At 39.3% G+C, this 22,109-nt stretch overlaps 2 protein-coding genes across 8 annotated transcripts in view; one reads left to right on the forward strand and one right to left on the reverse strand.

The window, feature by feature from the left end:
• XPNPEP3 (X-prolyl aminopeptidase 3) overlaps positions 1-22,109 on the forward strand; it is a 75,616-nt gene that overhangs the window by 174 nt on the left and 53,333 nt on the right. The window contains exons 1-4 of one of the 7 annotated variants that reach the window (XM_055374730.2): positions 4,951-5,408; positions 9,718-9,859; positions 11,280-11,337; positions 11,755-11,871. In XM_055374730.2, the coding sequence (XP_055230705.1) occupies positions 11,760-11,871 (112 nt within the window). In that variant the 5' untranslated portion in view covers positions 4,951-5,408; positions 9,718-9,859; positions 11,280-11,337; positions 11,755-11,759. Of the gene's footprint in view, positions 1-11; positions 388-3,407; positions 3,524-4,347; positions 4,562-4,950; positions 5,409-9,717; positions 9,860-11,279; positions 11,338-11,754; positions 11,872-12,805; positions 12,898-22,109 lie in introns of those variants that run through there. The other 6 variants (XM_031005575.3, XM_004063520.4, XM_055374729.2 and 3 more) reach the window with 6 other exon arrangements.
• DNAJB7 (DnaJ heat shock protein family (Hsp40) member B7) lies at positions 3,761-4,724 on the reverse strand. Its single transcript, XM_004063519.3, has one exon. It carries the CDS (start codon positions 4,722-4,724, stop codon positions 3,795-3,797), a length of 930 nt encoding a protein of 309 aa, XP_004063567.1. The 3' UTR covers positions 3,761-3,794.

The raw sequence follows: 22,109 nt of genomic DNA on the forward strand, positions 1-22,109 counted from the left end.
TCCCCTGGAGGGACCCAAGTTGGTCTCAGGCGATCCCTGGTTCGGCTGACCCTTCTCCTGGTGGGGCCTCCGCTCCCCAACCCTCTGTGCTCTCCGCGGATTTCTTCTATACCGGCTGCTCCTGGAAAGGGGTGGGCCCAGTGTGTTCTCTACCGTTGAGGTATTCTGTGAAGCCGAAATGACTGCAGAGAGAAAAGTGTGCCATCCCCCAGAGGGGCTGTCTTCCAAGTTACTCGGACTCCGAAGTTGTGGCAATTATCACACTTAAGTGACAATGTGTCTCACATCAAGTAGCTCTTGTTTCTGTTAGGCATGAGAGCTTGCTCCAGAATATACACGAAGCATGTTTAGTAACACAAATTCTTTCAGCAGCTCCTCTTAGGAAAGGTAACTGTTTGGAAATACTTCTGGGGCATTCTGTGTCTGAAAGTCCTGTTTGCAAAGACAAGACGAAGGATAAGGAGAATAATTTTTTGTAGGGTGTGCTCTATTGCGAGCAATTAATCTGATGAACATAAAGCTTAATCAGTGAAAACTGAATCACCTTCCTTGCAGGCGGATCTGCCATTGTATCGTATTTCAGTTTTTTGGGTCAATATATGAACAATGTGTGAACCAGAACGTATGGTATTTGACATCAAAGCTATGTCTTGGCATATGTTTATGTTGATATACTTGAATTCATTTAAAATGGAATGTTAATTACATCGACTTCTTACTATAAAAAATAAAAAGTTATTGTCCAGTGCACAGAACTTGTTCTTCAGTTCTCATAGTAAAGCTGCAGAAAGACAACTCTCCGTGGGATTAGGTGAAAAGAAAGATGTGCAATTGTTCAGTCTTTTTTTGAGACAGGCTCTCATTGTGTTGCTCAGACTGGAGTGCAGTGGCAATCTCTGCTCATTTGCAACCTCTGCCTCCTGAGTTCAAGCAATTCTCGTGCCTCAGCCTCCCGAGGTAGCTGGGATTATAGGCGTGTGCCACCACGCCTGGCTAATTTTTGTAATTGTAGTAGAGACCAGGTTTTGCCACGTTGGCCAAGCTGATCTCGAACTCCTGGCCTCAAGCGATCCACCCTCCTCTCTGAGCCACCGCACCAGGCCTGGAATTTGCTTTTATTTGAAAGGCTCTCCCCAACCTGACTAAAGGAGCCATACTACCAGAAGGAAAACTTGCAAAGGCACAGAACTCTAAAACGGAATGGCCAGCACTAAGCGTTGCAATCGTTTAGTATGGCTAGAGAAGCTTTTTTTTTTTTTTTTTTTTTTTTTTTGAGGCAGAGTCTTGCTCTTGTTGCCCAGGCTGGAGTGCAATGGCGCGATCTCTTGCCTCACTGCAGCCTCCACCTCCCGAGTTCAAGCGATTCTCCTGCCTCAGCCTCCCGAGTAGCTGGGATTACAGGCGCCCGCCACCACGCCTGGCTAATTTATGTGTTTTTAGTAGAGATGGGGTTTCACCATCTTGGCCAGGCTGGTTTTGAACTCCTGACCTCGTGATCCACCCGCCTCGGCCTCCCAAAGTGCTGGGATTACAGGCGTGAGCCACCGCGCCCGGCTTAGGAAAAGATTTTTTGAAAGATGTTCTCAAACAAAATAGTAGGCATTACACGAAAATGATTCTGTGATCAAATACTTTTGGGGAATGCTGCCTTTCATAACGTACATAATAGTTTAATTCTTTTTTTGGAGATGGGGGTCTTGTCATGTTGCCCAAGGTAAACTTGAACTCTCACCTCAGTTTCTCAAAGTGTTGCGATTATAAGTGTGAGCCACTGCACCCAGCCCTTAATAGTCTAGGTTTCTGAGAGATGTGTTCCGCAGTAATTTGCAAAGTGTGTAAAAATGTATTTGACCATGGACCCCTTTTCTGTGATGAGTCTTGAACTGGTATCCCTGGAACAGATTTTGGGAGAAGTTGGGCTAGAGCATAAGATGAGTACAAGGAGCTGATAGGAAATCAAGTTGGGAAAAAACCTGGTGGCTGGCTCATGGAGGGCCTTGTATATTATGTTAAGCAAACAATTAGCTTTTTCCTTTAGATGGTGGGAAAACTTTGAGGAATTTTAAGCTATTGAGTAAGATGATTAAATCTAAATTTTTGGTTTTCTGTTAAGAGTGAAGAAATGGACTACAGGGCATGTCATTACATTCTTAAATTTTCTGAGACACTGATTTTTGCTTTAGTTTTTGGAAAATTGCAGTTTTTTTTTCAACTTTACTACCACATGCATGATAACAGATAAACTCTACTAAATATCACATCTTATATTAGAAGCATTTAAAATACCCTGGGCTTTTATTATTTTATTTTCTGAAAATAAACTTTGAATACTAATTGTCCGCAGTCTCTTCTATAGAATAAATAACCTTTCCTTCTCCCATCTGCCCACTAAAAATCAAATACCGATACAAAACACAAGCTCTTGACTATAGCTGTCTTTTAAAAATAGCAGATATTATAATTTTTTTCTAATTTTGCATTTGTATTTGGCCAAAGTTGAATAAGTTTTAGTGCTGCTAGATGTGACTCGAACCGTTTGCTCGATATCTGATGTATTTGTAACCCATCTGTTTTTCTCCCAACATGACTAAATTAAAATGTCTATAGGTGCTATTTTAGAGTAATGTATTTGTAGATTTTGTGTACAAACTCTAAACAAAAATAGAAAATTTCCTATCTGGAGTGATTCACTGATGGCCTACCATACAGACTGCTCTGAGGAATTCAGGGTAAGACTGGCCTTTAAAAAAAAATGTGGTAAAATATACTACATAAAATTTAGCATGTTACCCGTTTTTTAATTTTTTAAATTTTCTATAGTTTTTCTTTAGAGACAGGGTCACACTCTCAGCTGGAGTGCAATGGCAAGATCATAGCTCCCTACAACCTCAAACTCCTGGGCTCAAGCAATCCTCCCACCTCAGCCTCCTAAGTAGCTAGGACTACAGGCACGTACCACCACACCCAGCTAAATTTTTAAAAAAGTTTTTTCATAGAGGACAGGTCTCATTATGTTACCCGGACTGTCACGAAATTCTGACTTCAAGCAACCCTCCTGCCTGGGCCTCCCAAGATGCTAGGATTACAGGTGTGAGCCACTGCACCCAGCTAAGTCTATTTTTAAGTTAAAATACTTTATACTTTAGTTTTTAATTTGTAGTACCTTTAAGTTATAATGCATCAAATGCTGTACCTCCATTGGAAAAAAGCCATTTCATGAATAATTGTGTAGTCTGAACCTGTGTGTTTTAATACATTCTTGTCTCCTAATGCTATGCATGTTTCGTAAGTTTGTATAGTGGTTTTAATTAGAAAAAAGAAAAATAGGCTATAAACTCTACTAAAGAAAAATTCAAAAGTAAAAAACTCTTTGCAGTTTTCCAAATTCCTTTTTTTTTTTAAGACAGGGTCTTACTTTGTCACCCAAGCTGGAGTGCAGTGGCGTGATCCCATTACACTGCAACCTATGTCTTCCAGGCTCAAGCAGTCTTTCTACCAGCTTCCCGAGTAGCTGGGACTACAGGTGCGCACCACCACACTTGGCTAATTTTTAAATTTTTTGTAGAGAAAAGATCTCACTATACTGCCCAGGCAAATTCTTATTAGCACCAACTGTCACCACAAACTCATCCTTTTCTGACATACCCATTCAAAAAAACTACTAACCAAATGTCCACAATCCTGCTAAAAGTGTTGAAAAGCTCTTAGTATAGTATTAAGTGTTATCTACAAAATTTGTGACTAACCAAAACACACACAATTGTGTTCAAATGTTATATATTTGAAGAGTCAATTTAACAATTCCTTTTGGTAGACTTCTTTTGCACCTCTTTACGCTTCTTTTTTTCCCTCTTACCACCCTCTTTGACTCCTGCTGAGAAAATAGGGGGATCCCCGTTGCTGGTAACCCAAGATATACCTCCCTCATCATTGTCCACGAAAGTATATTGAGATACATGTTTGGAGCTGTGAGAATTTGGTGAATAGTTGTTGAATGACTGTGTTCTCCAGCTGCATTCTTTTGCAAAGCCCTCTTCATTGGCCACACTATTTACAAGAAAAAATGTCAACTCTCCATTATCTTCAGCTTCTCTTTCTTGATCACTTTCAATAATTTTCTTTGTATTAATATTTCTGCCATTAACGATTTTGTCTGAAGTTGTAACAGATATGTAGTTGTCCATCCCACTATTATCAAAAGCCAGGGAAGAGAAAGAAGTAAGGCCTTCATGCCCCAATGAACCCTGTGATGTATATCCTGTATCATGTGAAGAAAATTTCTCAAAAATTGGATATTCACTGGCGGTGGAGAAAAAGTATCCTGCATCTCTGTTTCTGTTTCCATAGGAGCTTCTTGGACGATTTAACAGGTCCTCAAGCGAGTCTTCAAAGAAGTGAAAAGAAAATGGATCCCTTTCATGAAAAATTTCTTTAAAAACATCATCTGGCTTGTGGAATGTGAAGCCATACTCACATTCATCATCAAAATGACTTCCACCTCCGTTTAATCCTTCTGTGCCATATTTATCATAAATGTCCCGTTTCTCATCATTTGATAATACCTCGTATGCCTCAGCTACTTCTTTGAATTTTCTCTCTGCTTCTTCTTTATTTTCTGGATTTTTATCAGGGTGCCATTTAAGTGCCACTTTATGATAAGCTTTTTTAATGTCCTCAGGTGAAGCATATCTTTGCAGTCCTAGAACTTCATAGTAATCCACCATGTTTTAACAGATAATTGGAAGTGGGTGTGCTGGGTATTGAGAACCGTGGTTTCCTTAGCTCAGGCTCTGCTGGTGGTGGTGATAGAGGTAGTGACTGCAAATAGGTACATTTTTATGTTAAAGACAATGTTATTACCATGTGCTAGGAGATGAGGATACTGATTATGTGGCAAGCAGAGTTACAAATATGTCAGAGAGGGCTGCATTATGGTGTCATTTTGGGGTCAGTGTAGGGACTGGACCTTCCAAATAGAGCTAGTCCAGAGTTGTACCAGACCATCCTGAATCCTCTGGACTGTTTCCCCTGTATGTTTCCCTGGAAGCTTCAGCCAGTGCCTCATAAGCCAATGGAATCTGTTGCTAATAGCCACAGCATATCCCTTGCATAATATGACCTCTAGATTAGTGCGCCTTAATTGCTTCCCAGCTCTTCTATGCTTTGGTTTAGAAAAACGAAGTACTGACTTACTGGTGAAGAAAGTATTCAAACAGTTGACATATTTATTTCAGTCAAGAAACAGTTCAGAGGGAGATACAAACAAGTAACTTAGTTACAATATAATAGTTACGATGAGAGGAAGTACTGGATGCTAAACAATTACATGAGGACAGCTCAGGCTGGGGGTGTCAATGAAAGCCTCTTGGAGGAAGTAGCCTGATACGTTAACTTTCTGCATGCCAGTGGTAAGTCATTTGAGATTATAGTATCTTTGTCCACCCAAGGTTTACTGCTATAAAACATGTAATTAAAGATTTGGAAAGTTGTGTGTTTATGTATTCACTGTATAATTATTGAATGTCTACTTTGTGCCAGGCACCGTTTTAGCCACTGGTGATAACAGTATTGAACAAAAGACACCAGTTTTCCTGGTGCCTGCATTATAATAGAATACAAATAAGAGAACAAATAAAATAAGATAATGTGATATGTGCTCCAAAAAAAATAGCAATGTGCTGGGGGCAGAGCGCTACTTTAGATTGGTTTTAGAAGGCTTCTGAGGAGATGACATTATTGCTGAGACCTATATGACAGCCACATAGTGATCTAATATGGTAGCCACTGGCCATGTTGATGGACATTTTGGTTGTTGCCAGTTGGGGCTGTTGGACATAAAGCTAGCACTTATTTCAAGTACGGTGGGAAGCCTTTGTGGGGAGTGGGGAATATGCAAGTTTAATGATGTGATTTACATTTGTAATGGATCAGTGGCTACTATTCGGAAATTCAGTCATGTATGGGAAAGTAGAATTTGAGAGCCAAATTAGAAACAGACCAAAGGTGATTTTCTTTGGGGATAAACTACCAGTAGTCTAGACCCGAATTTAAAGGTCTTATATTCTATACCTGGCTCATTTTATTGTCTCAGAAACTTCCCTATAATCTTTGTTTTTCCTCCTCTATGTTGTGTTTATTTTATTTTCCATCACATTTATATCCCCTCAGTTAAATGATACTCTGATGAAATCTAAAACTAGTGTATGTTTCTAGTCTTTCAAGACCATTTGTCAGGTCTGAATTTTTTTTGCTTTGCATTTTTATATATACTCATTTTTGAGAGGTATTGTGAAATGCTTAAAACTCAATTTAAATTCTCTCCAGTGTATGTGCTTACATGTACTTATGTGTGGCTTACCCATGATTATAATTTGCCTACCACTGGAAATAATAACCAATAATGTCGAAAATTATTTGAGTACCCTCTGAGTCACACTGTAGCAAGTGCTCATTTAACTGACACAGCATTCTAGAAAAATAAATATTTTATGCCCATAAGAAAACAGACGTTCTGAGAAAGTAATTTGTCTAAGGCTACATAGCTTGTTAGCGAAAAATCTGATTTTTAAACTTGAGTCTAATTTCAAGTTCTCCTCATTCCACTCTACTGCATTTCTCGGACTAGGACTTAAAGAGTTTAGGTTCTAGGCATTCCACAAACAGATACTGAGAACCTACTGTTACCGGAAAGGGGTCCCAATCCAGACCCCAAGAGATGGTTCTTGGATCTTGTGCAAGAAAGAATTTGAGTGGAATCCACAGAGTAAAGTGAAAGCAAGTTTATTAAGAAAGTAAAGGAATAAAGAATGGCTACTCTATAGGCAGAGCAGCCCCAAGGGCTGCTGGTTGCCCATTTTTATGGTTATTTCTTGATTATATCCTAAACAGAAAGTGGATTATTCATGCTTCCCCATTTCAGACCATATAGGGTAACTTCCTGACGTTGCCATGGCATCTGTAAACTCTTGGGGTGCTGGTGGGAGTGTAGCAGTGAGGACAATCAGAGGTTACTGTCATTGCCATCTTAGTTTTAGTGGGGTTTGGCCAGCTCCTTTTTTTAAGAACATCACAGGTAAAGCTCACAGGAAGGTGACAGTCTAGGAGAAGATGTTTGCAGTGTCTAAATTTGACAGGGACTTATTTTATTATCATTATTATTGTTATTATTATTATTATTTGAGGTGGAGTTTCGCTCTTATTGCCCAGGCTGGAGTGCAATGGTGGGGTCTTGGCTCACTGCAACATCTACCTCCCGGGTTCAAGCCATTCTCCTGCCTCAGCCCTTTGAGTAGCTGGGATTACAGGCATGCGCCACCACGCCCGGCTAATTTTGTATTTTTAGTAGAGAGGGGGTTTCTCCATGTTGGTCAGGCTGATCTCGAACTCCCAACCTCAGGTGATCCGCCCACCTCAGCCTCCCAAACCGCTGGGATTACAGGCATAAGCCACCGCACCCAGCTGGTCAGCTTCTTTACTATAACCTACCTGTTTTATTAGCAGGGTTTTTATGTCCTGCATTTTGTGCTGACTTCCTATTTCATTCTGTGATTTTATGTCCTGCATTTTGTGCTGACTTCCTATTTCATTCTGTGATTAATCACTGCATTCTGTGATTAAGCCCAGCAGGTCTTAGCCTTATTTTACCAAACCCCTACTGAAGATGGAGTTGCTCTGGTTCAAACGCCTCTGACACTATGATACAGAGAGAAGGTAGAAAATAGGAAATTCTGCTCTTAAGAAATTCATATAGTTTGAAAAAACTAATTTCAGTGGAGTGTAAAGTTATAATACGAGCACTTGTTTCTGCAGTTATACCCTTCTTTGTTGATCCTTTGCCTCCCAGCCATCCACTGTGCCATTTTCTCTGCCTCTTCACAACAAAACTTATCCAGAGTATTGTCTCAATGTCTTTGCTTTCTTACATCCTATTCCCTCCTTGGCACACTCCAATCTGTCTTCTGTCTTCTTTACTCTGCTAAAATCACCAGGGTCTCCAGTGACTTTGATGTTACCATATCCAGTGGTTGTCCTTTTGGCTTCCTTATATTTTGAAGCACTTGCCACACTGTGAGCCCTCCCCACTTTTTTTTTTTTTTTTTTGAGATGGAGTTTCACTCTCGTTGCCCAGGCTAGAGTGCAGTGGTGTGATCTCGGCTCACTGCAACCTCTACTTCCCAGGTTCAAGCCATTCTCCTGCTTCAGCCTCCCGAGTAGCTGGGATTACAGGCATGCGCCACCATGCCTGGCTAATTTTGTATTTTTAGTAGAGACAGGGTTTCTCCATGTTGGTCAGGCTGGTCTCGAACTCCCGACCTCAGGTGATCCACTTGCCTCGGCCTCCCAAAGTGCTGGGATTACAGGTGTGAGCCACCGTGCCTGGCATAGTCCTCCCCACTTCTTAAAACACTTGTTTTTTAACTTCCTAAATACCACACTCTTTTTTTGTGGGGGGCGGGGGGGCAGCGGGTAGAGACAGGGTTTAGCCATGTTGGCCAGGCTGGTCCCGAACTCCTGGCCTCAAGTGATCTGTCTGCCTGTCTCGGCCTCCCAAAGTGCTGGGATTACAAGCGTGAGCCACCACGCCCGGCCCTAAATACTGTACTCTTCTAGTTTTCCTTCTTTCTCCTGTGCTCTTTCTCACACTAAAATATTACAGTGCCAGGCTTTGTTCAGTCTCCCTGGGTAATACCCATTCCCAGGGCTTTAGATGCCATCTGTGTGCTTATAACACCCTAATTTATATATCTAGCCTAGCACTTTTCTCCCTGAAATTAAAATTGCTCATTTGACCTCTCCATTAAATGTATTTCCAATAAATATCTCAGGCTTTCCTGTTTCATGTAATGGTACAACCATTTATTCACTTGTTCAAGTCAAAAATCAAGAATTATTCTTAATTTCTCTTTTTTCTTTATTTCTTATGTCCAATTAGAAGCCAGACTCATTGACTTTTAACTTCAAAATACATTCCAAATCAAGTCACTGGGAAAATAAAGTCAAATAACAAGTGATCTCTGCTTCCAAAGATTGTTCATAGTAGACTGGCAAACTAATTAGCAATTATGTGAAGTGTAGTAGGTATTAAAATAGAAATCGTAGGAGCGTTGGGGAAGACATCTGAAACAAGCAGAACAGAGGCAGTAGGTGTGAGAAGAGTAAGAGAAGGCTCTTGCATAAGTGATGTTTGAGCTGGTATTTTTTAGAATTTCTGTAATCATATAAGCAGGCAGTGTCCACTTTAGACTAAGAGAACTATATTTTTTAATGCAAATGCTATTATGATGCAGAATGATTTAGCCGGGGTTCTTCAAGTAGCTTAGTGTGGCTGCAATAATGTTTTTTGAGGATTAGGTCAGATAAGGGAGCAGGATCCAAATCATGAAGTTTCCTAAGCAAAAGAGTTTGAAGCTTATGAACTGGATATTTTTGAAATAGGACTTAACACACCAGCTTTGCTACTAATTATATAACTTCGGGCAAAAGATGTTTAATGTAAGTAAAAAGCTATTGAGACCTTTTTTAAAAATTTACTGGGAATAAACATCTTAATTTATGTCTCCTGTTAAAGTGTTACTTTTTTGCTTTGAATTTAATAAAGTTAAGCTCCCTCTGCTTGAGAGTGGTCCAAAATATGCTAGGATTATTTCATATGAGCATTGAAAAAGGAATCAGTTAACTTTTTATATTCTGAAATTTTACTACCGAATGAGATTACAGAAGACACTGTGTGCATGAGTACGTGTGCACAAGCGTGCATGTGGAGAAGGTGCAGGAGGAGAGAAAGAGAAATCACCAATCAACAGCAGCCTACTCCACCAGCGGGTTAGTGCTGCTGGAGGGAGATGAAAAGATTAGGAAGGTAAGATAGCTTTGAAGGCTTTGTATTCTAAATTAAGGAGTTAGATTTTTAACTGTCACGTGAGGTAGGCATTATCATCATTATTTTACAAACACAGAATCAGACTCAGAGAAGTAATGTGGACAAGGTTACACACTTAGTACCAGAGAAGCTGAGATTCAAACTCAGGTTTATTTGACTTCATAATCTTTGCTCTTATCCCTCCCCCTTGCTGCTCACTAGGTCCTCTCTGTTTAATCTCAACAACCAGTACTGTACAATCTCCTTGTGAACATACAATTTCTGTAAGGACTATGAATTATGAATAATAATATATGTATTTGGGAGAGAAGAGTCTTAAAAGTTAATTCCAGTTAAGTTTGTAGAGGATTGTTTAGAAAAATCATAGCTTCTTCTAAAAAGATTTTAAAAAAAGAAAAATCATAGCTTCTACGATGATTACAAAGAAATTGGTGTGGGTTTCCAACCTGGGCAACATAGTGAGACCTCATCTCTACCAAAAATAAAAAAAATTAACCAGTCTTGGTGGCACATACCTGTAGTCCCAGCTACTTGGGAGGCTGAGCCACTGACTCCAGCCTGGGTGACAGAGTGAGACTCTGTCTTAAAAATAAATAAATGAATAAATATTGAAGGAGAGAAGGAAGGAAATATTAGTTTGCATTTTTCTAAAGCATCTAAACTTTGGAGATGGATAAGTGCATTTATACCATGAAGACTTTCTAGATCTATTGTTTCATTTCATTTATTGCCTAAGCCCAGAGGAACAAAGCTGCAGTGAGCTATGATCATGCCACTACACTCCAGCCTGGGCGACAGAGTGAGACCTGTCTCAAAAAAAAAAAAAAAAAAAAACCCAACAAACAAAACTCCTTATGTGTGAATCCACTATTGCATTCACCATTTAATATTGTAATGCTCTGTTTTGTCTCACCTCCACTAGACTGTGCATTCTTTAAAGACCACAGCATATAGCCTTGTCATTCATGTGTCTGTCTTTGAGCATGTTCCAATCATGTGCAAAGAATTTTTTAATTAATGCTAATAACAGTAACATTTGTTGTACTCTATGATTAAGCATTTTTCATAAATTATTTTATCTAGCTCTGACATTCCAAGATTAAATGAGATAGCATGTGCATATTTTCTCATGCTTAACATATTCTCAGTAAAAAATGTTGATTATCTTTTCCTGAGTTTTAGGACACAGCTTTATGCTATCTCTGTGATACCCTTTCAAACTGCCTCTGTGATATCCTTCCCCTGCCTTTTTTGGTTCCTTTCTTCTGTTTTCATAGCTCCTTATTCATACCTTTATTATATATGTGTGCGTGTGTGTGTGTGTATGCGTATGTGTATAAAATATTGTAGCAGACAGATGTCTCTGAGGGTAAAGATGATCTCATTTCTGTTTTCCTAGGGCCCAACACAGCGTCTGACACAGAGCAAAGGCCATATAAATATTGAAGGAGGGCCAGGTGCAGTGGCTCATGCCTGTAATCCCAACACTTTGGGAGGCCGAGGTGGGCGGATCACTTGAGGTCAAGAGTTCGAGACCAGCCTGGCCAACAGGATTAAACTCCGTCTCTACAAAAATTAGCCAGGCATGGTGGCACGCACCTGTAATCCCAGCTCCGTAGGAGGCTTGAGGCAGGAGAATCACTTGAACCCAGGAGCTGGAGGTTGCAGTGAGCCGAGATCATGCCACTGACTCCAGCCTGGGTGACAGAGTGAGACTGTCTTAAAAAAAAATAAATGAATATTGAAGGAGAGAAGGAAGGAAATATTAGTTTGCATTTTTCTAAAGCATCTAAACTGCTAGAGATAAGTGTATTTATACCATGAAGACTTTCTAGATCTATTGTTTCATTTCATTCTCTTTATTCTTCATTCAGGATGTATGTTGTGTTCACAGCGAAGGTACTCCCTTCAGCCTGTCCCAGAAAGGAGGATTCCAAACCGATACTTAGGCCAGCCCAGCCCCTTTACACACCCACACCTCCTCAGACCAGGTAAGGCCTTTTCACTGTGCTATCTCCCCATTTAGGTTCTGTCTAGAGCAATGCTATTCAATAGAACTTCTTGCAGTAAGCTCTGGATCTGTGCTGTTCCATAAGGTAGCCACTAACCTCACATGGCCGTTGTACACTAATAAGGTTGCTAGTACAGCTGAGGAGCTGAACTTTTTATTTTATTTAATTTTAATTAATTTAAATTTAAGCTTAACTACATGTGGGTACTGGTGCTTTATTGACAATACTAGTCTAGAACAAGGTTTAAATATGATAGACCTTATAATTCAGAATAATTAATGAAAGGTATGTATTTCAGGATGTTTTTAAAGCAAAGTTATATTTCTAAGTCAGCTTTTAGAAATGTATGCTATTATGAATTACTGTGTTAAAGACATTTTAGAAAACATGTTTTTTCTTGAAATTATCAAATATTTACTTTAAAATTATAACCTGTTTCTATATAGATTAAGCAAGATTTCCAGATTTGTTTGTCACAGATTTGAGAGGTAGTATCCCAGTTGATAAAGGTGATGCAAAAAAAATGATAAAGGTTTGTTTTACTAATTTTTTTTTTCTGCTATAAGATCCCAGCATTGCTGCCAGAAGATGTCTTATAACTATTGCTCAAATTTAGACCTAAAGGTTTTTTGTTTTGATTTCTTGCACTTAAGGGGTGAACTATGACTAATGAATATCTCAAAGAGGAAGGTAGGGTAAAAGCAAACACATTGTAGAAAAAGCAATCAGGTTTTCAAGGAAAATTAATTGTTCTTTCTGCCATAAGAAATTAAATATGTATTTGCCATATAAGCATATATATTACTAATGGAAATTTACCTTTAGAAATATGTTCCTTTTTCACTATCCCCACTCAGTCAATGATACCAGTATGTTTCTCAGTGAGGGCTTCCTTTTGCTGATTTTTCATCAGACTCGAATTCCTGCTGGGAAGTCGGCTGAAACTAAGGAAATGCAGCTCACCACTGAAACCCACAAGAAATCAGAGTTTTTCAAAGCTGTAAGGTAAGCTTAATAGCAACCCAGTTGGTGTTAATTTTAGTATTTATCTACCCTATCAACCTACCTGTAGACTCGAGTTATTTTTTTAAGTAGAATTGATAGTTTTACCAGCTTTGAAAATTACTGATTTCTTGTGGTGAGATATTTTTACATGGTAAGCTGCATTTTCCAGGCCTTAAACCTAATAATTATATTGTCAAGATAATGGCCTCTGTATCTAGATTTTTTTGCTCTATACCTTAAGTGCATGTTAAGTATAAGTGAATGTAAATAAATATGTACACGTGTATGTTCACATACATATGTATGTGAATATCTGGGGGAAAAGGGATGCCTGTCCTAATTTTACTCTCCTAGACGTGGGATTTTGGACATTGGGGTAAGTGAGAAGGGATGGAAGTAGATGGAATTTTAAAACAGAATTATTAGTATTTTAAACCTCAAACTATCAGATGTACCATTAGGTACAGATTTTTCTGCAGACAAAAGTATCAAAAGAATTAATCATTTGTGTTTCTCCTTCCAGAGATGCAAAACTTGTGGAAGTGTTAAAGTGATTGTAGGGTGAAGAAGAGTAAATTTTTAAGAAAAATTAAAAGGGGCCGGGCGCAGTGGCTCATACATGTAATCCCAGCACTTTGGGAGGCCAAGGTGGGTGGATCACCTGAGGCCAGGAGTTTGAGACCAGCCTAACCAATATGGTGAAATCCTGTCTCTACTAAAAATAACCCCCCCAAAAAAAAATTAGCCGGGTGTGGTGGCATATGCCTATAATCTCAGCTACTGGGGAGGCTGAGGCAGGAGAATCACTTGAATCTGGGAGGCGGAGGTTGCAGTGAGCCAGAATTATGCCACTGCACTCCAGCTTGGGGGACAGAGGGAGACTCTGTCTCAAAAAAAAAAAGGAAAAAAAATTAAAAGGCATGTAATACTTAAAAAGTCTCTTAGGTCAGGTACAGTGGCTCACGCCTATAATCCCAACACTTTGGAAAGACAAGATGAGAGGATCACTTGAGGTTAGGAGTTCGAGACGAGCATAGGCAACATAGCAAGACCCTGTCTCTATAAGAAATAAAAAAAATTAGTGCTCATGCCTATAGTCTCAGCTACTCGGGGGACTCAGGTGGGAGGATTGCATGAGCCCAGGAGGTCAAGGATGCAGTGAGCTGTGATCATGCCTCTGCACTCCATCTTGGGTGACAGAATGAGACCATGTCTCTCTCTCAAAAAAAAAAGTCTCTTACGCAGTTGGCTTGTTAGTTTAGGATATAAAATTATGTAATGTGCACTTGGTTTCTCCAAAAGGTTTCATGTTTTGCATATTTCTCTAATACATGGCAGTACGTACTTAATACTTTTGGGAAACATCTCAATGCCTTTCCTAATTATTATGCAAGTTCTATACATACAGAAAAAGAGAATACAGGTAAGCATAGATTTTTTTTTTAATTACTAATAATCCCACAACTCAGAGAAAGCCACTGTTGAGAAGATTTTGGTATATGTTTCTTTTTAGTCCTATTTCTTACATAGGTGTATGTGTGTATAAGTGTACATGTGTACACATTCTTTGCATATTGCTCTATTATTTCCTTAAATTCTTAGAAGTGAAATTACTGGGGCCAGGCGTGGTGGCTCACACCTGTAATCCCAGCACTTTGGGAGGCTGAGGCGGGTGGATCACGAGGTCAGGAGTTCGAGACCAGCCTGGCCAACATAGTGAAACCCCGTCTCTACTAAAAATAGAAAAATTAGCTGGGCATGGTGGCTCATGCCTGTAGTCCCAGCTACTCAGGAGGCTGAGGCAGGAGAATCACTTGAACCCGAGAGGCAGAGGTTGCAGTGAGCTGAGATCACGCCATTGCACTCCAGCTTGGGCAACAGAGTGAGACTTCGTCTCAAAAACAAAAACAAAAGTGAAATTACTGGGCCAGTCCTCTAAATTCTTGGGAGCTATTTTTCCTAGATTTTTCTTTGCCATACCTACCTATCCAAGTTTCCTGAAGCATCAATAGCTTGGAAAATATTTAGCAGGATGATACGGGAAATAAAGAAATTCTGTTCTGGCTGTGCTAGGTTCTGTGATTTTACTGCTAGGTTCTAGTGATTTTCAAAACTTGTCATTTCCTTAGAGAAATCTGAGCACTGTAGACCATTTCTGCTTTTTATGACAGTGCCATCTCTGTGCTAAGGTCTGTATCTGTAGAGATGGAAAATGTTGGTCAGTCTCTTTGATTACTACCGTGTCTCACACTTGACACTCAGACATGAAAATGATTTCATGTAGGAAGGCAAGTGGCATTCTGAACTGTGAGTCTACTTTTTTTTTTTTTTGAGACGGAGTTTCGCTCTTGTCGCCCAGGCTGGAGTGCAATGACACAATCTCTGCTCACTGCAACCTCTGCCTCCCGGGTTAAAGCAGTTCTGCTGCCTCAGCCTCCCAAGTAGCTGGGATTACAGGCGCCTGCTACCACATCCGGCTAATTTTTGTATTTTTAGTAGAAATGGGGTTTCACCATGTTGGCCAGGCTAGTCTCGAACTCCTGACCTCAGGTGATCCACCCGCCTCGGCCTCCCAAAGTGCTGGGATTACAGGTGTGAGCCACCACACCCAGCGATATTTACAGATTGTATAGATTATATTATCTGTACAAGAAAGATGCTTCCATGGTTCCCTGATTATTGCCAAAGGAGTAATGTTGTCATTAGCAGGACAGCAAGACATTCATCTCAAAAAAACACTGAAACATATCAGAGAATGAACGGGAAGAATCAGTGGGATGCCTAATGAAGCATTATTTCTAAAATTTTTACATTCTTAAAATTAGTTTTAGAATATGTGGTATAGTTTGGAATGCTAGCTTTAAAAAGGGCTACTCAGGGAGTTGGGCTTGTCAGAATAACTTGTCTGACATATGTAGAACCACTTCATGGTTGTTTTCTTTTTCTTTTTCTTTTTTTTTTTTTTTTTTGAGACAGAGTCTCGCTCTGTCGCCCAGGCTGGAGTGCAGTGGCGTGATCCGGCTCACTGCAACCTCCGCCTCCCAGATTCAAGCGATTCTCCTGCCTCAGCCTCCAGAGTAGCTGGGACTACACGTGTGCGCCACCACACCTGGCTAATTTTTGTATTTTTAGTAGAGAGGGGGTTTCACCATATTGGTCAGGCTGGTTTTGAACTCCTGACCTCGTGATCTGCCTGCCTTGGCCTCCCAAAGTGCTGGGATTACATGCGTGAGCCACCATGCCTGGCCCACTTCTTGGTTTTCAACTACAGCAGCAAACAGATTTTTAGGGAAATAATCAGAATGCAACTGTGTGGCATGAAATATAAGACAATGCTTTCACCATTTACCGTTTCATCTCTATCGTCAACTATAATGGCAGAAGCCAGGTGCAGTGGCTCACGCCTGTAATCCCAGCACTTTGGGAGGCCTGGGCAACGTAGTGAGACCTTATCTCTGCAAAAAAGTAAGCAAAATTAGCTGAGTGTGTTGACACATGTCTGTAGTCCTAGCTACGCCTATAATCCCAGCACTTTGGGAAGCTGAGGTAGGAGGATTGTTTGAGCCTGGGAAGTCAAGGCTGCAGTCAGCTGAGATTGTGCCACTCCACTTCAGCCTAGGCAACGGAGCAAGACTGTCTCAAAAATAAAATAAAATAGAAATAAAATAAATAAATAAATATAATGGCAGAGACAATACAGTTACAGTGAATATAATATTTAAAATGATGAAATGATTGATTCTAGAGTGGGTTATAGATAATAATCCCCAAATCTTTTTCCCTTAAGAGTTTCAAAATCAGCTGCCCATCTTTCAGTGATAGTTTAATTGTAGCAAGGGATGCATTTTATTTTTAAAACTTGTTAAATATGGTTGATTTTAATAATATCTAAAAGACAAAGCTTATTTTGGTGGTGGTAAGATTTTTATACTACTTAAAAGATTAAAATGATGCTTGATAACAACTTTGGGGAGTTAGGAAGAAAAATAAAAAATAAATAAAATGATGCTTGAGACCAGGAGATCAAGGCCGTAGTGAGCCATGATTGCGCCACTGCGCTGTAGCCTGAGTGACAGAGTGTTAGCCTATCTCAGAAGAATTTAAAAAATTAAAAGGAATCAAGAAATAACAGAAATTGGAAGTGGTTTGAACCTGCCTAGACTGTTGGGTAAGCTTTTTCAAAATATACATACGTGCTAGGACTCTATAAAGAGCTGTTGAATGAGAATCTCAAAGGGAGGGCTTAGAACATGTGTTTTTGTTTTTGTTTTTGTTTTTGTTTTTTTTGAGACAGAGTCTCACTCTGTCTCCAAGGTTGGAGTACAGTGCTGAGATCATGGCTCACTGGAGTCTTGACCTCCTGGGGTCAAACAATCTTCCTGTCTCAACCTCCTGAATAGCTGGGACTACAGGCATGCACCATCATGCCCAACTAATTTTTGTATTTTTTATAGAGATAAGGTCTCACTATGTTGCCCAGGCTGGTCTTGAACTCCTGGACTCAAGCAATTCTACCACCTTGGCCCCCCAAAGTGCTGGAATTATAGGCATGAGCCACCATACCCAACCGGAACATGTGTTTTGAAGAGCTCCCCGGGTGTTTCTCACACACACCACTAACCTAGTGGGTACTCATTTAGCTAGGTGCATGAGATGCCTGATGACTTAAGGGGACAAGCCAGATCTGTGGCCATTGGTCATGTTTTAAAGCAGAGAATGTGCCTTCCACATGCCTCTGTAGTCTCATCCCCAGTCACTCAGTCCTTAAATTCATTCACATCTTTATCATCATCACCACCATCAAATAAGTGATGACGTTACATTTATCTAACCATTTCAACACTTTTTTAATAGATTATACCTGATAGAATAGTAGACTAAAAGTTTTGTATCCTACAGGTTTTAAATTTAAGTTGAAGGTCTACTTTTTCTATAAGTACTTCACCATGAAGCCCACCTGTTTTTATAAAGTAATACATTTTATTTTCTCACCCCAATGTACCTATGTAATTTTATTTGTTTTTGTTTTTGCTTTTTTTGAGATGAGGTCTTGCTCTGTCTCCCAGACTAAACTGCAGCGGCATGATCATATTTCACTGCAGTCTCGACCTCCCAAGCAATCCTCCCACTTCAGTTTCCCAAGTAGCTAGGACTACAGGCATAAGCCACCATGCCTGGCTAATTTTTTAAATTTTTGTAGAGATGGGATCTCACTTTGTTGCCCAGGCTTACTTATATAATTTTTTTAAATCACTGTATTCATAGTGATTAAATGTTTCCTCTTGTCTTCATCTCCTGATTCAATTTTAATGCAGAATAAATAATGTAGTCTCTATGTAAATAAATTTATAGATGAATAAACCTGTTTTTTACTTACATGTCTAGTACATATTGATAGACCATTTCAGGATGCCATTATACCAATAATCTGTAAACCACCATCTGGTGAAGAATTATAGAGGATTTCCCTGTATGTTTGTTTGTTTTTAAGCCCTAGGGAGAAATAGAAAATCTTGAAATATAATAAAGTTTTCATGTAGTATAAATACTAGAAAATTAAAAATAAATGACTTGGCTGGGCACGGTGTCTCACACCTATAATCCCAGCACTTTGGGAGGCCAAGGTGGGCCGATTGCTTCAGGCGTGGAGTTTGAGAACAGCCTGGCCAACGTAGCAAACTCCATCTCTACTAAAAAAAAAAAAAAAAAATTAGCCAGGCATGGTGGTGCATGCTTGTAATCCCAGCTATTCAGGAGACTGAGGCATGAGAATCACTTGAACCCAGGAGGCAGAGGTTGCAGTGAGCTAAGATCGCGCCACTGTGCTCCAGCCTAGGCAACAGAGCAAGACTCTGTCTCAAAAAATAAATAAATAAATGACATTTGTATTTCTCTTTTTTGCCTTTGTGTGTAGTCCTCATTGACACTGAGAAACTCTCTGAGGTAAAGATTAGCAAGAATCAGCCCTAGACAACAATCAGGAGCTACCTAAAGAAATGAATAATAATGAAAAGTTTCTAAATGGTCAATGGAGATTCATTCCTAACATGTGAAAAAGCCAAAGACTTCCAGGTCTTCTATGTAAATAATTATTTTGATTTCATTTGTTGTCATAATAACGGTTGTCCATGTAAATTTTACTCTTCTAAGATCCTGCCTGGCTTTGGATTCCAGGATGACAACCAGTTCAAGTGTAAATTTTTTATTTTGGTAATAATTATAGCTAATACTTATGTAGTGCTAAGTGTTATGTTTTAAGTGTTGTATTACTTAAATCCACTTAGGTGGATTATTGTATAATCCACATAACAACTTTGTGAAGTCAGTGCTATTGTTATTTCCATTTTACATGAGGAAACTGAGGCACAGAGAAGTTTGGTAGCTCTTTCCAAGTCACTCAGTGAATTGCTAAGCCAGGATTCCAACTCTCAAAAACCTAACTCAGAATCCACACTTTCAACCACAAAACAGTGCATAATACCTATGCCAAAAAATACTATCTGGTAATATTTTTTAAAGTATTTTCTCCTTACATTTTTTATAAGACACCCATCTGAGAGAAGTCTTAGTATAAAAGTTATTTCAAGTTTGGAGAGTAGTATACTTTTTTTAAATCAGGTAAAATTTATATGCAGCGAATTTCACAGATCTTACATATGCAGTTCAGTGAGCTTTAACAAAGGTAACCTACAGCTCAGTCAGGATACAGAACATTTCCATCGTCCTGGAAAGTTCCCTCATGCTCCTCTAGTCAGTCTCCACCTTCATAGGCAGCCACTCTGGGTTTCTGTCATCATAGACTGTTTTGCCTTTTCTTGACTTCGTGTAAGTAGAATCATACAGAATCATAATATGTATATGTAGCCTTTCTGTTTGTTTAGTTTTGCTCAATATATGCAAATCTATTTAGAGTATTTTTTATTCAGTCATTGCATTTTTTCTGAGAGGCCTGTTTTACATTATAAAGGAAACACTAGCTTTTTCTTTCACCCCGTTCTCCAACTGCACAGTAATAGTTTATTAATTACTTCCTTACATGCTGCGAAAACTACCTAATATTAAGCAGACTTCTTTTCAAAATCAGACCATGTTAAAATTCTAATCTAGTTAGTTTCAGGAAATAATTAAAAATACAAACCTAGATTGTAGCAAAGACCTGTATCATTTCATCCATTTTCAGTCTTTGTTATATCTTCCTTTCTGGGTGTTTTGTGTAGCTGGTAAAATATGAAGAACATTATTGCTTTTCTCTTCAAGAGGCATGATCCTAAGTGTCCTGGAAGAGCTTTCCTTCTTGGCTGCAGAATCTCAGAACTGATAGTGAGACTTTGCAGAGCCCAGCTTCCAATATCTAGGCTTTCGATTGGCTCAATAAACTTGTTAGAAGAGCCTTTCCATCTTAAGTGGTTCCACATCATAAAATGCTGACTTTGTGTTTTAATTCTTTACAGTTTTACCACGTTGCCAGAGGATCTATTGAGATATAGTTTTATCAGAAGAAATTCAGGCCAGATTGACTATAAAGTTGAGTTCTGTGATCAAAGGCCATAACACCTTCCAAGTTTACTCCTAGGGTTTAAAGGTCATTGCTTTAACACATTTTTTTTCCTCCTTCACATGAAAAGGTTTCTTTTTTCTTGAGTAAATTTTTTGTTTCTGGGTACAGTGGCTCACGCCTGTAATCCCAGCATTTTGGGAGGCCGAGGCCGGTGGATCACCTGAGGTCAGGAGTTCAAGACCAGCCTGACCAACATGGTGAAACCCCATCTGTACTAAAAATACAAAATTAGCCGGGCGTGGTGGTGCATTCCTGTAATCCCAGCTACTTGGGAAGCTGGGGCAGGAGAATTGCTTGAACCTGGGAGGCGGAGGTTGCAGTGAGCCGAGATTGTGCCATTGCACTCCAGCCTGGGCAACAAGAGCGAAGCTCTATCTCAAAAAAAAAAAAAAAAAAAAAAAAATTTGTTGTGATGGAGGGTGCTTTGTTGCATTGAGATTTTAGAAGTTTAGAAGCATTTACTTAATGATCACTCAATAGTGTTGATAATTAATAGGTTTGGGAAAATATAGCCAGTGTTTTAAATATTTCTCATGTAGTCAATTGTATGAAATTGGATTCAGCAAACATAGGAACACTTTGAAGGGTATAAAAGATGGTTTTTTTGATCCTGCTTTGATTTCCAAGTAATTTTCTTGTTTTAGAAGTAACTTCCTGATATGTGTTAATGTATACTGTTACTAATGAAAATGAGAGATAACACATAAAGTTATTAAAATTATGGATTTTCTTACCTTCTGAAATAAAAAAGAATTGATTTTTTAATTTCTTTCTTTTTTTTTTTTTGAGACGGAATCTTACTCTGTCGCTCAGGCCGGAATGTAGTGGTGTGATCTCAGCTCACTGCAACCTCTGCCTCCTGGGTTTAAGCAATTCTCCTGCCTCACCCTCCCAAGTAGCTGGGACTACAGGTGTGCGCCACCATACCTGGCTAATTTTTTGTATTTTTAGTAGAGACAGGGTTTCATCGTGTTAGCCAGACTGGCCTTGAACTCCTGACCTCAGGTGATCTGCCTGCCTCGGCCTCTCAAAGTGCTAGGATTATAGGCGTAAGCCACTGCACCCAGCCGATTTTTAAATTTCTTTTTATTTTATGGACTATAGCTGTGAAATAGCCAAAAGCAAAGTTCAGGAAAGGAAGAAAATAAGATGAAAAAAGGAAAGGTCGGATAATTTATCAGTTATAACCAGCCTCTGCTTTTGTAAGAGTATTTACTACTTGAGTAAATTAGGAAATTTTCAATGTTGAGTAACAGTGGCAGACTTAACATGAATAATTATCAAGGAAATGAATAACTGTAGTACAAAGTTCAGTATTCTGCCTAAGAAACCTGGGAGACTCTTAGCCAGCTCAATCTTGAAAGAAAAAAACGTGATATGAGCTCTTCTTGGCCCCATTTTGTTGCTTCAGCTGCTTCACATTGGCCCGTAAGGCCTCCACTTATCACTCTCTCTTATTTCTTGCCAACTTCATCAACAAAAACATAAATTCGTTTCTATCGTAGATGTCTGAAAAGTTAAATAAAAATATTTTATTAATGGAATACAAGTTACAGAATTTGCTGGTGAGATAAACTATATATAGGTAAAACAATTAGATCCTAGGCCATGGGACATGGGTCACACCTGTAAACCCAACACTTTGGGAGGCTGA

This window comes from Gorilla gorilla, chromosome 23 (assembly GCF_029281585.2).
Source record: "Gorilla gorilla gorilla isolate KB3781 chromosome 23, NHGRI_mGorGor1-v2.1_pri, whole genome shotgun sequence".
Taxonomy (NCBI): domain Eukaryota; kingdom Metazoa; phylum Chordata; class Mammalia; order Primates; family Hominidae; genus Gorilla; species Gorilla gorilla.